Below are 16,692 nucleotides of genomic sequence, written 5' to 3' on the forward strand. Positions count from 1 at the left end.
CTGACACAAATTTAATCATGTCAGTTGTCACTATTTTGAGGCAATTAAACAATTACGGATTTAATATCTCAATTGACAATAGATTATTAAATTAACTAAGTATCCGGATCCAAGACAACCAATTAATTCAATAATCACATGTACTATAATCAAGAAATATGCGAATACCAATAAATAAAAGAAAAAGATAAAATTAAATCAATCTCACAATTTTTAGTCTTGTGAACCAAAGCCTCCGTTGTCCCTTAACTAGAGTGAGAGAGTTAGTTCATGTTCAATGAGAAAAAACCATACGAAATTGGCGAGGAAACCGCGGCCATCAATTGGGAAATGGTAAACTCGATTCGATGGAATACTGACTGAAAAGAAAAGCTACTGGAAGTACTCCATTGTTTTTGCTTCTCCTAACACTAGCATGGGTTTGGCCGTGCTACGCACTGGCCTACCCACTAATATGACCAACTTAATTATGGATTAAAAAATTACTATTTATTGATTTTTTTTATTTTTTGAATTTGCTGTAATAACGAGGATAATTTGCTAAAAGGTCATAATGTATATATAGGTTCAAGAGGTAAATAATATGCAAATCACAACCGTAAATTACATAAACTAACCATGAAAAAAAGTAAAAAGTCTAAAAAAGAATGTAGAAAATTGCCGTCCAAATGGAAAAAAGTAAAAGTCTAAAAAAGAATGTAGAAAATGAAATTGAGTAGTATAAAACGTGGAAGCTGCTCAAACATCACAGCCTTTGCTTAGCAAATTTTTTGTCTGTCATTTGTGTCCAATGCCGGAATACAATACGAGCCTTAAAAGATGTTTGTGCCGTATAACTTGAAACGGGAAACTAAAAGCGGCAAAATTGGATAAATGGTTAACCAAAACTCGATGCGTGCTAGTGTGATGTGAATAGTCGATAATAGTAGCGTATTTGATTTGGTCTGAAAATAAATGTTTTGAGCATAAAGCCATCCGTACCTGAGAAGACCGACTCGTTTGGAGTATTTAGCGAGTCTGCTGAATTATTAACGCTTCATTTAATTTGTGCAAAGACATATGTAAATCTAGCTTCCAATTCATAACAAACAGCTAAAATCATCATGCAACATTTGAAATTAAAAACAGAGGAAAAGCAAACATAAGCTAATCCACAAAATTACCATCATAGTGATTCTTTTATGCATAACATCAAACACATGGCGGTCTTTAATTAACAGAAGGCAATTAATAGAAGGCAACAACATTCAAACTGAAAAATTGCAGTTCAGAATAGAAGGAAAGAAGATAGAAACATACCTTTTTTTTTAAGCAACAATATGATGGAAAAAAAGCTTGTTTCAGAACAAGAATGTCGTATCTCTGTCACTCATTTCCTAAGCAAAATCAGGGACACCAACTAATACTAAACAGAAACAAAAACATAACGAAACTTCTAAATGAAAAAGACCAGCACTTTGATACTCCTTAGTCAAAAAGACTGAAGCCCATATCATCATCGGACTCCTCTTTCTCTTCTACTTTCTCCTCTTTCTTATCCTCAGCAACAGGTGCAGCGGCAGCACCTCCAGCTGCAGCAGCAGCAACTGCAACACCAGCACCACCACCAGCGGGTACTGAAGCTAACTTCTCCCTACCAGCTGCAATCATCTCTGTGATATCCTTACCATCCACTTGAGATAAAAGCAAATCGATTTTTTCATCATCAACATCAGCTCCAACGGAAGCAAGGATGGCCTTAATATCCTTGGCAGAGGGACAGGTGTTTCTTCCCAACAAGGCCAACAAATATGCGGTGACCACCTTCATCTCTGAGATACAGTGGAAATCCAGAAGAATGGAGAGATTGATTGCTGATCGGCTGCAGCGCCCGAAGATAGGGTTTTAACGCGAGGAAAATGAAACATACCTATATTTTCTGTACTTGTATCATACATGATTAAAAATTCTTTTTTGAAAGTAAACATCACTTCAAATCAAATACCGGGAAAAGAGGAGAGTTTCAGTGCTAAATTCAAACCAAGTACCAAAATGATTGATAAATTGGTACCGGATTCATCCCTAAAGTGAGCTGATTTTGAGGGAAAAGAAATATCACTGAACTGATTTTGGGGGCAAAAGAAATCTTCACGTGTATGTGGAGGATTTTTTGGGTTGCAATCAAAATGAAGTACAATTAGTTGTTGGAGGAATTGGTAGAAAAGTGAAGATTTTGCAGACTTATAGGTACCTATCTCACCGGAAGACAGGGGAAGGAAATTCTGGTTCTGAAAGCTAAACAACGACCAAAAATGATGATTAATAGAGAATCATTAGGGCTAAGTGTTAAACTAACCACTTGTTAATTATAGTGCTTCACTGATTAACGGGTCTAACATGAGTTATACTAATAAGAGTAACTCCATTATCTTAATTAATCCAAAAACAGCCCATGTGATAAAAGGCCCACAAATAGTCTACAACTATTTGTATTTGATCAGAAAATTATAAAAGAAATAATTTCAAATGTACAAAAATAACCCTAAATAGTTAGCAACTATTTAAAGAGCTAGTTTTCATAAAAGGATTCAATTGACCTTTCCCACCAATTAAAAACCAAACAAAAGGAACAAATGAAAATAATTAAATCATTTTTACCAATTAGCCCCTAAATAGTAAGGAACTATTAAGCCTTTGAATTTGGACACCAAGGCTCAAATAGACATTTCTCACTCTTTAATGGCCAAAATAAAGAAACGAAAATTGCTTCTTACAATGACACCTTGACACTTGGCATCAATGGAGAACTTGAGTTGTTCTCTTATCTAGTTGGTAGATACGGAGAAAAGAAAACTACTCAAGGCTAAAAGGAAAAGTCAAAGCTAAAGCTACCAAAAATGCTTCCTGACATGCCAGGGCAACCAAAAGCTACCCAGAAAACAAAAACAAAAGAAAGGTCAAAAAGCCCCCCATTGTGCCCTTCCTCTGCACAATTTCTATTTCGTCTCTCGTGCCCTCTATCTCAATTGCGGCGGCCCATAGAAGAAAAGAAGACTTCGGCCCAAATTGTCCAAAAAGGGCTTGCGCCTCTTTTGTTCCCAAAATGCCTCTGGGACAAGCCCTATCATCTGGACTCCTTTTCTGTTAAATTGGCACCTGTTATTATATTTTCACTCTACTCCCTGAAATAAATGCAGAATACTAAAAATGAGTAGAATCCTACAATTAATTCACATCAGGTCAGGTAATAGGGGAAATTAATAACAAAATAAATAATAAAATTACACCCGATCAATCCCCCACACCTAAACCATGTTTGTCCTCAAGCATAAGCAGTAAACAGGCACAAAAATTTGACAATGGTTATTGCTCCATCTACTATATTGCCAAGATACCAAGGAAAATCATATATCAAGCATTAGTGATCAACATCCGAGAAACATCACCCCGATTAGCCTCTAAACCACGAACTCCTTCAATTTTCAAATTAACTTATCTAAGGAAAAGGAATGGCGCATAACATTTATCAGCAATCAATCCAAGTATTAACCAAAATCTCCATTTTAAGTTCATAAATCGGCAAGCTGACCTCTAACATACTAACACAACCTGCACTATTTATTTTCTCTTTTTTTTCTTTATTTTTTTCATTCTTTTTTTTATAATAATAATAACACAAAAAGACTTAGTCTCTAGCCATTGAAGCCTTTTGACGCGAACTCCAATATTTTTAGATTAAGGAGCCCGGTTACTCAGCTCTTATCGCTATACGACCACGTACTCATAGAAAGTACTACTTTTTGACGCGAGAATCGACACTTTTAGGTGCAGATCCCCAATTACTCAGTAGTAACTCATAGCGGAGTACAGTCAAGCTTATTCACAGCCAAACAACGCAAAAACGCAAAATAATAGCACTAAAAATAAAAAATAGGAGCAGCTCGCCTCATTATTGCCAAACATGGAGAACTAGAGTCAATATTGGACCAATTCACATTAAAATGCCAACAGTCATTCCCTATACCTAGAAAAGTTAACAAAGAAATCAAAAGAGTCAAGCAGTCCGATATTCACCAAAAAGATGTTTTGGACTCAATCACATTAACTCGATACATTTTTATTTTAAAAACATGGCAAAAGTAGAATTAGAGGCAATAGTCCAACATCAAATTGAACGCATTCACATGAGAGCCAAACATCAAAAAGAAAGAAAGGAAACGAACGAAAGACAGACAAGTAACGAACTAGAAATAAAACTAAAAACAAAACTACTAAAAACTAAAAACTAAAAGAAAAACACTGGCACCTCATTAGAGCCCCCCCCACACCTATAGGACACATTGTCCTCAATGTGACAAACAAACTGCAAAAGTGGGAGAGAGGGCAACCAAACTTCCCTGAAGCCGGGTCAAAGTGGAGGGTGAGGTGGTGCTGGGGGTGGAAAACCAGAGTGCTACAAGAAAGCCGCCAGATTTTGTGCCATAGCCGCTACATTGTTGTCGATGTTAATCATCCGGGCCTCCAAATTCTGAACCTGCGTCCGAAGCTTGGGGTGGAGGTTAAGAGCGAGTGGCTCTAGACCTAGAGGAAGACTTTGGTCTCACCATTGCCACCACAGTCAACTCACCCAACAAGATATAGAAATTCCAACAAATATAGGACCCAACAAACGCAAATTAGTAGTAAAGCAGTAGTCCCACGTATCAACCCCGTAACAAGAGAGATTCTAAACCTCTAAAGAAAATCAACAGGGGACTAGTATTCCAATGAATAGAGCAAGTAGAGGAACTTTAGGTGGAACCTAATCCACTGAAGACAATAACCAACCCAAGAGATAATTAAGTCCGTAAATCAGGTGACGATGGGCACAATTGAAAAGACCAAGATCACAGATAAAGCTTTTTCCAAATCAGGGATTTAAATCAACAGGCAGTTGCACATTTGACCCAACCAGACTTGCAATAGAAATTCTCGAGAGATCAGTACTTGAATCAATGGACAGAACACTCCCAACAGTTGAAATAAATGCGCCCAATTTTAACAAGCAACTCAAATGGCACAAGTGCCACCCAATTCAACAAACAACCACAGAAATAGTCCAATTTTGCCACAGAAATCTTGGGTCATCGAAACTCAAACAATCCCCAACAAATTACTTGAATGGCTACACTAATTAAAGCGACAGAAAGGAGCCCAGTTGATTCCAAACCTGACTGATGGGTTGGCGGCGCTGGAGGAGAGGAAAGGGAGGCGCACGGTGGTGGGCTACGAAGAGGATGAAAGGGTGAGCGGGCGTCGGATTGCTGGCGGCGGCTTCGAGTGAGCGGCGCGCGGCGTCGCGTGGCTGGGTGAAAAGCCTCGAGGGAGATTGGAGGAAGAACTCACGCGTGGTCGGAGAGGAGCTGCCGGGCGTGGAGAGAAAGGGAGCAGCGGCGGCGTGGGGGGCTGGCTGTCGTGTGCGGCTGAGAAGCTGGGCTGCGCGCTAGCTGGTGGCGCGCGGCCGAGGGCAGGAGGTCGCGACTTTGGAGTTGATCTGATGGCGGCACGAGCGGTGGTCACTGAGCTAGAGGCGCGCGTTTAGCAGGGAGCGGCGGACCAGCAGGAGAACAGAGTAAAAGAAAGAAAGAAAAGAGAAAGAAAGAAAAAGAAAGAAAAAGAAAGAAAAGAAGGAAAGAAGAAAAAGAAATTGGGTTTATTTTTTTGGTATTAACTTTTTTTTTTAATCTTATTATGAGCATAGGTCATTTTCAAAGTTAAAAATTAGAAGTTAACAAGTAATTGAAATTTTTTTTTTTTAAATTTGAATCCTTACTTTTCCCGCGAACGTGACGCGGGCACGTCAGGAGGGCAAGAGAGCTCTCTGACCATGAGCTCTCCATGGGACTTGACGTGGGCACGTCAAGAGAAGCGAAACCCTTTCTAACGATTCTGACCGTGAGCTCTCCATACGTCATGACGTGGTCACGTCATGAGGGCAAGAGAGCTCTCTGACCATGAGCTCTTCCTGTGACATGACGCGGGCGTGCCGAGTCAGATAGATACCTACAACTCACCAAAAACGAAAATTCAAGCCCGAAACCAATCCAAACTCAAGGAAAACATATTGAAACTATCACACAAAGCCAAACAAACAATTAAAAGAGATTGGGTTGCCTCCCAATGAGTGCATTTCTTTAATGTTTTTGGCTAGACATTGAACACCACTCTTCAATTTGGGTGTAACTCAATTTTCCTAGAAATCGGTGGCCCTCCTCCAGGATCCAAATAGCTTTTGAGTGCAGCCTTCTTCCTTAATTTTCTACTCCTTTTCACCTCATACAGTGCTTTCATCCTCTTATACCTGTTCTCAGTAAATTTGAATTTATCCCTACAAGCAAACTTAGAAAATTCTTGCAAAGAGGGATTAATAGCATGAATATCAAACACAGGGTGAGAGTTAACAAGATGTTCCATTGTATCAAAAATATTAAAGTGGACTAGTTCTCCATCAAATTCCATGGACAATGTACCCTTATTAACGTCAATTTTTGTCTGAGCTGTACTAAAAAAGGGTCTACTTAATAGCAAAGGTGAAGGGTCGGGAGAATGGTCATCATCCATTTCAAGTACATAAAAGTCAGCCAGGAATACCAATTCATTAATTTTAACCAGCACATTCTCGACCAACCCATCAGAGTATGCATTTGTTCGGTTAGCTAATTGGATTATTATTTCAGTTTCTTTTAATGGACCGGGGTTCAGAGAATCATACATAGATTTAGGCATTACGTTGATCGATGCTCCTAAGTCCAGCAGGGTATTCCTAATCAAAGTATAACCTATCCTACATGGGACAGTAAACCTACCTGGCATCTTTGTAAAATCGCTGACATATTCTCCCCCACGATGACCCTTTCATCTCCCCTTAACCTTCTTTGATTGACGCATAAATCTCTCAAAAATTTTACATACTTTGGCACTTGTTTGATTGCGTCTAGTAGGGGAATGTTGATCTCTATCTTGCGAAGCACCTCCAGGATCTCTTTCTCCTGGTCCTGCTTCTTCGGTTTCTCCAACCTGCTAGAAAATAGAGGGGGGTTAGTTTTAACATCTATAATCGGGTCAGGGAGTACCGCTGGATTTTTTATGCTTGTATTCTCTGCCTCAAGTTCTTTCTCAATCTTCTCTTCGTCCTTATCCTTTGGAGTCACGAGTTCGGGCCCCTGAATTTTCTTCCCGCTCCTTAAAGTCATTGCACTTACGTTCTTTAGGTTCAGTTCAGGTTGGGATGGCAATCTTCTGTTTACTTGAGACTCCAGACGGTTGATTGATATTGCCATCTGACTTATCTGACTTCTTATGTCCTGTATTTCGGAATCCGTCTTTTGCTGACGTTGCGCGGTGGTAGCTATAAATTGCTTCATCATCTCCTCCAAAGATGGGCTAGAGCTCGGTGGTGGAGGTGGTCGGGGTTGGTACTGCTGCTGGTATCCTTGCTGCCTATTTGGTATGAAATTGGACTGCCTGTTCCCTCCATAGCTGAGGTTGGGGTGGTCCCTCCAACCAGGATTGTAGGTGTTCGAATATGGGTCATATTGATTTCTTGGCGCGGGCGTGTAACCAGCCATGTTCACTTGCTCCACATTTTCTTCTTGGATCATTGGGCACATGTCTGTTGAATGACCCATACCAGTGCAAATCCCACACACCTTGGCCTGAGATGCGTTCCCTACAGCCAGTTGTCTAACAAACAAGGTTAACTCTGTCAGCTGCTGCTGGATAGAGGATGTCTCTATCTCATTCACCTTGCATATCGAGATATCTTCCCTCGTACCAAATTGTTGCGAATTCTCTGCCATTCCCTCAATTAGTTCCCATGCTTCCCGAGGGGTTTTGTTCACTAATGCCCCTCCACTTGCAGCATCAATTATGCTCCTATCTCTGAAAAGGAGCCCCTCATAAAAATATTGTATGAGTAACTGCTCGCTTATTTGGTGTTGGGGGCATTTGATGCACAATTTCTTGAATCGCTCCGAGTACTCATAAAGCGACTCCCCTGGATGCTGTTCGATACCGCAAATTTCTTTCCTTAGACTCGCAGCCCTGGACGCAGGAAAATATTTATCTAAAATTTTTTTTCTTCAACTGGTCCCACGTGGTAATGCTACCTGGTGGCAGGTAGTACAGCCAGTCCTTTGCAGAGTCTTTCAATGAGAAAGGGAATGTCCGCATTTTTATTTGCTCTTCTATGATTTCCGGGGGTTTCATACTATTGCACACAACATCAAACTCCTGCAGATGCTTATACGGCTTCTCACCTGGTAAACCATGAAAAGAAGGTAAAAGATGAATTAGGCCAGATTTTAATTCAAATGGAGTGTTATCATCTAAATTTGGGAAAGTAATGCACAAAGCCTGCTGATTTAAGTTGGGAGCAGCCAACTCCCTTAATGTTCGGGTATTAGCCATAGTGACTTCTTCCCGATCCGAATCACTTGAAAAATCACCAAGCGAGTCTCTTGGTTCCACTTCTGGCAAGCATGCTGGGTTTTCTCTCCTGTGTGGGCTCTAAGGCCGAATGAGAGTGATCCAACTTGCTTGAAAAAGGGTCGGCCGTCACCAATTTCTTAGCTTTGGCGTTGTCCTTCTTGGTGGTAGTATGCAAGTCATACTATTTTTGTAGACTAACTTGATCCTCATGCACTTGTTGAGGTGTAAGAGGTGCAAGTGTAATCTTTTTACAATTATGTATGAAAGAGTATTTGTTCAAGAAACCATCAAAAGTAACTCTTTTGTCAAATTGCCAAGGACGCCCTAAGAGTATATGTGCAGCTTGCATTGGTACTACATCACACATAACATCATCTTCATACCTACCAATGCGAAAAGTAACCAAAACTTGTTTATGAACACGTACCTCTCCACTGTTGTTTAACCACTGAAGCTTGTAGGGACGGGGGTGCTCACTAGTTGGCAAGTTTAGTTTCTCCACCATCAATGCACTAGCAACATTAGTGCAACTTCCGGGGTCAATCACCAAGCTGCATACCTTGTTGGTCACATGGCACCTAGTGTAAAAGATGTTGTCACGTTGAAGCTCATCTTTACTAGCTTGAGTAGCTAGTGCCCTTCTTGCTACCAATCCAACTTTGTCTTGAGTTGGAACTTCCTCTATCTCATCTTCCTCTTCAACCAAGGAAGGCATGTCTTTGTAATCCTCCTCTTCATCATCAGTGACAATGTCTCCATTTGGTAGGACAAGCATGGTCCTTGGGTTTGGACATTGACTTGCAATATGCCCAACTCCTTGACACCTCCAACATTTGGTGTCACGATTCCTAGGTTTTGAAGTTTCAATTGTTGGCTTGGAAACAACCTTGGAGTCGGTTTTGGTAAAAGGTGGCCGTGAGCTTGACCCTTGATCTTGCTTCGGCTTTGGAGTGGTCCAAGTATTCGAACCTCTCTCTTCCCTTCTAGGCTGGAATGGTCGAGTAAATGTGTGTGGATGAGGGTTATAATTTCTGGTTGTACCCCTCCTCTTGAGCCTTTGCTCAATCTTGATAGCCTTCTCCACCATATCTTCTATCTCCACATAGTATTGAAGCTCCAGTTGATCGGCTATTTCAACCCTCAGACCATTGAGAAATCTTGCCATTGTAGCCTCTCTATCTTCTTGAATATCAGCTCTTAACATGGAGATTTCCATGTCCTTGTAGTAGTCCTCAACTGAGCGTTGACCTTGTGTCAAGGTTTGAAGTTTTTGGTACAAGTCTCTATGGTAGTGACTTGGTACAAATCGCTTCTTCATCAGTCTCTTGAGCTCAGTCCAAGTGGTTATAGGTGGGTCTCCACACCTTCTCCTGCTTGTAACCACTTGTTCCCACCAAACTATGGCATAGTCGGTGAATTCTACTACGGCAAGTCTCAACTTTTGTGCATCGGTGTAGTCATTACAACCGAATACTAGCTCCACTCGACTCTCCCATTCAAGGTATGTATCCGGATTAGATTTGCCTTGGAAAGGAGGAATCTGCATCTTAATCCCCTTGATGGCATCACCGTTTGCTCTTGTGTTTCGCTTTGGTCTTCTTTGCTCGTATGCCTCATGTTCCGAATCAGTATTGGAGTCACTAGATTCCCCCAGGGTGGATTTTCCCCTAGATTTCCTAGAAGAAGCCCTAGACGAACTTAGTTGATCAATTTGCTCATGGATTGTTTCCAACCTTTGGTCAAATCTCCTCTGCATTTCCTTCCACATATTATCCATTTTAAGTGATAACTGAGCAATGGTAAGTTCAGTTTCCTGAGACATGGTGAAACCTGCAAAACTTGACAAATTGTTAGGAGAAAATGCCTCACTTGCTCCCTTAAGTGTTTCACTCCTCTCGTGTTTTCACTCAAGTGCTTATGTCACTCTAATGATCTCACCAATTCACTGCTCAAACCACTTGTTTGTTTCCTTTGAAGAAATCAGAAATTTTCTCAAGGAAGTTCAATCAAACTTTAATCAAAATAGCTCCCAATTGTATCAAAAGAACAAGGAAACAAAAAGTAGAAATGGAAAGCTCAAGTAATGAATAAGGAATGGAAGAGGGAAGAATTGATGTACAAAGAAAAAAAGAAAGTCCAAGTACGATGATGGAGTTCCCAAGTGCTTTACTTAATTGCCCAATTGATTTTTGGAAACAAGTTAGGTGTTGGACTTATTTGGAAATTTCCTTAAAGTCGGCTAACCAAACAGAATTATTACCAAAATTTTTCCAGATTCCCTCTCCAAAAGATTCCCTCTCCAAAAACCTTCCTAAAGTCGGCTATAACAAATCAGAATTGTTCCCAAAAAAATTCCAGATTTCCTTCTCTTTTGAAACCTCCCAAAGTCGGCTGCAAAACAGAATTTGGTAGCTAAAAAAATTTCCAGATTTCTGCTCCTTTTAAACCTTCCAAAGTCGGCTGCAAAACAGAATTTGGTAGCTTCCTAACCGCTGAAAATTTCCAGATTTGTTACCTTATCAAATCAGAATAGCTTCCACGAAAAAAATTCCAGATTTCTTGTCTTCTTGAAGCCTTCAAAAAGTCGACTATCCCTCACTAAAATTTCCTCTCTCCAGTCGTCCTTAGCTTGCCAACAATTCGGCCTTTCTCCTTCAAGACGCAACGCACAATTCTGTTCTCTCTTCCTTAGACAAGGCCACGACAGTTTTGTTTCTTGTTTCAAGGAAATGGCTTCTCAAGACAACGAGAGTATTGTCACGCAAGAGTCCCCCAAGCGGCTTGCTCAAGAAATTCCCAAGAGATTTACTCCTAAACCAAGGAAGCCCCGTATGGATGCAAGAACGTACAAGAAACTTTGTATACGAAGGCAAGTGCAAGTTTTTAAGGCCCAAGATAATCAAGAACCTCAAGCAAGGGTTGTTCAAGTGATCAAGACGCAAGGTGTTCGAGACTTTCAAGAAGAGGTTGGACAGAATTTTTGAGTTTCTTTTCTTTTTTTTCTTTTTTTTTCCTGGTGTAGTTTCTGGTTTGGTTTGGAACAAGGAGTAACAAGACAGCTTGGTCAATAAAATTTCGGCTTCTTTCTTTGTTGCTTGCTACCCGAATGCCTTTTCTCTTTTCTTCATCTTTTTTTTTTTGACTCTAAAACACACAATTACTCGGCTGTTTTTGGGTAAAATTCCAGAATGTTAATGTCAAACCAATGTTCTCTTTCAATCCTCCAATAATGATCAAAACATGTATCAAAGTTTCAAGACTTCAAGATTAGTTTCAAGAAACTCAAGAAACCCTAGATTATTGTAGTCCCTCTTCAAGATTCCAACCCCAAACAAGTTTAACCACAAAAATCAGTTTAGGAAACTAATGAAAACAACTTGGTGGAATAAACTAAAGTTTGGACAGATTTGGCAAGAAACTTGCACCCAAGGAAACCCTAGTTGCAAGTGAAAACCCTAGCCGTCGCAGAAATTTTTTGTTTTTGTTTGATATTTAAACAGAATATGCAACGAACAAAACACGGCTACACTTGAAGGCAGGCTTCAAGACAGAATCACACAACAAGTAATGCACGAAGTGGACACGAAGCAAAAGAAATCAAAGAGTGACTCAACAAGACAACAAAGGCGGACAGAATTTTTTTTTTTTGTAATAACAATCGGACTTGACACAAAGGAAGACACGACCAGAATTGCAAAATAAAATTGACTAGAAAGCTTACGAACAAACTCAACGGGATATACTTGATGTCGTCGACTAGCTCTGGATACCAACTGATGTGAGACGGATCTAGACGAACACCAAGTTGGGATGATTTGCGGAACTTTGACCCTTCTAGAATCACGAGCCACGAACTAAGGAGATTCCTTAACCCAAGACTAGCAAATTTAGTGAACCAAAAGTAAAGATAGAAGAACGCCACAATCAAGGAGACTACTTGATTGATAAGTTCAATGAACAGCTTGAGATTGATTCTCAAGTATTCAAAGGAAATTCTCTTGAGGCAAGAGAGAGTGAATAAACTCACGAATATTTTATAAAATCTGAATTGTCTTTAATGAATGAAAACCTAGGCTATATATAGCCTTACAGGACTCAAACCCTAGAATGTCCAATGGACGACCTTCATTTTGGGTGAAAATATCTAAATACTAATGGACTAAAATTAAGACTCTGAATTCGGCCAAAGTGAAGTAAAATTGACCGAAATTATTAATGCTAACAACAACTAATAATGGTAACTAAAAAACCCTAATTAGCAAGCTAGTATTCCATGAACTAGTCTTCATTTGGTTCTTCCATTTGAAGGAAAGTGTAGAGAGTAGTTTCTCCATTATGTAATCCTTCAATGGTCCTCAAGTCATCACCAACTCGTTCTTGAATCGTGCAAACAAGAGCTTGAAGTGAATCTTGAATTCTCCTAGCACGCGCTCTTGTAATTGGACCACTGGGTATTTGCATGACCTGAGCACTAGAAGTTTGAGCAGCCTTGAGCCCCTCCTCACCAACTAAGGGCCTTGACCAAGACCAATTGTCTTGCCTTCTTATCACCTTGGAGCTGCCTTTCTTCTTCATTTTTCTGCTGCTTTGGCCGAGAGAGAGGGAGAGCTGCACCATTTCATCTTGAGTTTGAGTGTATTAAGTGAGGAAACAAGAAACTAAACCGATTAAAACCTTCCTTGAGTGTTTAGCTGGTGGTGTGTTGGTGAAATTTTGGAAGGAAAAGCTAGGGTTGCTCTTGGTAGTCACTTTAGCAAGGTAATAATGCTGATTTCCCCATTTCTTACACTTAATCTTGTTTAACTTGGCATAGCACCTTAAATTTGTGGTGGATGATAGCTATTATCATGATTTGGGTGGATATAGTGTATGTTTTCTTGAGTTACATGAGTTAGCGTTTGAGGTATTTGCTGCCTATACTTGTTGTATGGATGTATATGTTATATCTAAGTTTATATAAGTGATTGTGGTAGTGATTGAAGCAAGAAAGGAAAAAAGTTTCCTTTGAAACCGTAAAATTCCAGATTTCTGGAAAATTTGACTTCAGTTCTGTCCGGTTCCAGTTCGTGATGTTAGAGGCCGAATTAGGCTTAGAATAAAACATGAAAGTTGTATAGAAAGATGTTTTTTAGTTACCTACAAAATGTCAGCCCAATCGGAGCAACGTACCCTGTGAAAAGACCAAAATACCCTCGCTGCCCTAGGATGTATCCAGTGATCCGTTTTAGACAGTTCATCTAGTTGACTGTGTATATTCACTATGATATGTGCTGATTTAGCCATTTTCTAAAACATGAAAGTTTTAGTACTCTGTCTTAGCTTTTCAACGCCTCAAAGAACGCCTTAAACGGACTTTGGTAACCTGAGATATGACCATTTAAATGTAGTATGGTTAACTAGCCAGTTAGTTGGAAGTTGGTTCGGTGAATTGGGAATTTGATGGGGTTACACTAGAAATTTGATTACGTGATCTGCATGAAAGTTGTAGACCTTCGTCTTAGCTTCGAAACGGTATAAGTTTCACCCCAATCCGATAAGCGTAGCTTTGGTTGTGTCTGTTACGCAAAACTCTATCAAATCTGTCTCTTGTTAAACTTTATTTCCGCACTTGTTGTTAGCTTGATTTTGTCCTTGTATTGTCTTGAGCCTATTGAATGGCTATTGAAATTAGATTGTTGTGTGTGTACTTTTGGGTTTGAATGAGGAAAATAATGAAGCCATAAATGGCTGGAAATAGGAAAATACAAAGGACATGCTGCCCAAATTTACCCTTAGAAAAAGCGGTAATAATCACTATAAATTCGTTTTCCTTGCACTTTCGACTCAAAAGTTATTTCCAAGTATACATCTTACAAAATTTTTCAGTTTGAAAAGCGAGCAACCGTTTCACAACTATTCTCCAAGTGAATTTCAATTTCTTGATTCTTATTGAATGAAACGTCTAAGTTTCGAACCTTAGTTGATTTTCAAAGTTCTTAAATCAAGTTTTATCGCAGATTTGGACTCCAAACCAGGAGTACCACCCCGATGCGAACACTAGAGGCACTACTTTTGGTGAGTGCTTCCAAATATCTGATTGAACTTGATATTTGTGATTTCTCTTTGACAAATGTGATTACATGATATATAAGTGATTTGACAGGGCAGGGGTGTAGTTTATCGCACTTGCCCTAATGAGACTTGCACTTGTTCATCGATTTCAATTGACTTGCTTTACATGTGTATGAATTATTTCTTGCCTGGAATTCCAGAAACCCTGTGGCTAGTTAATCGAGTCGAGCCGGCAAGGGTCTGGTCGATTAGATAACGAACCCTGGGTAACTAGTAATGTCGAGTGGAGTGTTATCTCCTCGGCTAATCGGTATACTCGAGTATTACCACCCGTGTTTCATGTGGCGTGCGGGCCCGGAAAAGGGGGTTGATCGGTGGACGGAGACTGGCGTGAAGTGGGGTTTTCTTTTTGGACTAGTTATTACTTGAAAGTTGACGGAGTGTCAACTACCAATCGATCAAGTTGGGATGGAGCCGAGACATGAGCCACTGTATCCTTATATGTGAATATGATCCATATATTCTTGATTACCTGAAGTATTATCTCTTTGATTGGACTTGTTTGCTCGCTATTTCACTATTACACTGTTATTACTTTGTTTGATGGCCAATTCGATATTTGGAACTTCATTGAGCTTTGGCTCACTCCGTTAGTTTTGTTTTCCTTACAGGGGTACGAGCGAGGCGTGAGACGTGTAAAGACTAGCGTAGTCTAGTTATTTTGACTTTTGACTTGTACTCGCGCTATTACTCGAATAGAATATTTTGTATCTGGATTGTATACACTTTGAACCAGTTTGGGCATATTGAGGTTTTCTATCTTGATTGTGCATCAATGTAAATTTATAGCTTGAATTAACGTTGTTTTTAGTCCTCGGATGTATGCAAGTGAATACGAACGTGAGTGAGTCCTGGCGAGAAGCTGGCAGGTCCCATCGCACGACCTTTGGTACGTTTCGGGGAAGTGGGGGTCGTCGACAAAGTATTAATTACAAACCTGCGCTCTCAACTCTCTGCGCTTTCTCCAAAACTTCAGTAAATGTAGAAATTTGGGCTGCAGCCAAGCCCTCCCAAATCTCCACATTAAGCCCTTGCACGAAGCACATTATCCTTTTCCGCTCATTAGTCACCAATTCGGGAGCGTACTTAGAAAATTTAGTGAACTTCCCTTCATATTCGGCTACACTAAGAGTTCCTTGTCTTAATTTGATGAACTCATCCTCCCGCTTCTCTTGGATCAGAGGCGGAAGAAATTTCTCATTAAACTCCCTCGTAAAGTTTTTCCAATTCCAAGGGGTTTGGGCTCTTTCCCACTTTCCCCTTATCATGTCCCACTAGGCACGTGCTACTCCCTCGAATTGGAAAGTAACAAAGTTCACTCGCCTATCTTCGGTACAGTCTAAGGCGGCGAATATGTTGGTCGTTCTTTCCAACCAATTCTCCGCTACTTCGGGATCAGGTTCCCCAGTAAATTTAGGTGGGTTAAATTTCAGAAACCTCTCCAAAGCTCTATCTTCCCCTCTATCCTGGACCCTAGGTTGGTTAAGTGGTCCTGGATCCAGTTTCTCAGCTAACCGTTCAAGGATATCGGTCATCCTGTTAATGGCAGTAGCCACTTGGTTACCCTCTACATTCTCTTGTCCCTGGGTCAGTCTAGTTGCCAATCCCTGATCATCCCCTTGAGGTTGGGTTTGCCTAGTCCCTCGCCCACGACTTCGACCACTCCTTCGTCTGTCCGTAATCCTAGGTATGCCTAGTGCAAGAAATAAAAGTAATTACGCAAGAAATTATTTAAAATAAGGGTCAATCATGAAAACATTGGAAACAACAATAATTAACATTTATTTACACTTTAAAGTTCATACAATTAACAAGTCATGGGGGATTACAAAAATATAGCACACACAAAAGTACTTTTAGTCATGTACGACTAAAGTAAAGCCAAGTACCTCAAAAGTAGGTCACACAGTTAAGTAAAATACAATTGGCCTTAGCACTAGCATCACCCCAGCTATTTCTAGTCACAAAAGTCAAAAGTCTATCACTCTAAGTCTAATCCACAGTAGGGCTATCAGGTGGAATCTCCTCCTCAGGGTCCTCCTTCGGATCCTCCTCCTGAGCCGGACTCTGAACAACGTCCATCACCTCGTCAATCAGCATGGTAGTGTCTGCTAGAATCCCAACGACCCGATC

General features: G+C 40.3%; 2 protein-coding genes and 1 non-coding gene across 3 annotated transcripts; 1 reads left to right on the plus strand and 2 right to left on the minus strand.

Moving 5' to 3' along the window:
* Nucleotides 1-1,328: 1,328 nt before the first annotated feature.
* Nucleotides 1,329-1,842, minus strand: LOC113754119 (60S acidic ribosomal protein P2A-like). The gene has a single exon (XM_027298459.1). It carries the CDS (start codon nt 1,807-1,809, stop codon nt 1,468-1,470), a length of 342 nt encoding a protein of 113 aa, XP_027154260.1. The 5' UTR covers nt 1,810-1,842; the 3' UTR covers nt 1,329-1,467.
* Nucleotides 1,843-6,797: 4,955 nt separating this feature from the next.
* On the minus strand, nt 6,798-15,827 carry LOC113751499. The gene is made up of 3 exons (XM_027295529.1): nt 15,497-15,827; nt 8,144-8,276; nt 6,798-7,899 (listed from the first exon to the last, which is right to left on the minus strand). Exons 1-3 carry the CDS (start codon nt 15,825-15,827, stop codon nt 6,798-6,800), a joined length of 1,566 nt encoding a protein of 521 aa, XP_027151330.1.
* LOC113754551 lies at nt 7,948-8,054 on the plus strand. Its single transcript, XR_003465234.1, has one exon. It is a non-coding gene; the product is annotated as a small nucleolar RNA R71 (small nucleolar RNA).
* Nucleotides 15,828-16,692: the final 865 nt, after the last annotated feature.

This window comes from Coffea eugenioides, chromosome 11 (genome assembly GCF_003713205.1).
Source record: "Coffea eugenioides isolate CCC68of chromosome 11, Ceug_1.0, whole genome shotgun sequence".
Taxonomy (NCBI): Eukaryota; Viridiplantae; Streptophyta; class Magnoliopsida; order Gentianales; family Rubiaceae; genus Coffea; species Coffea eugenioides.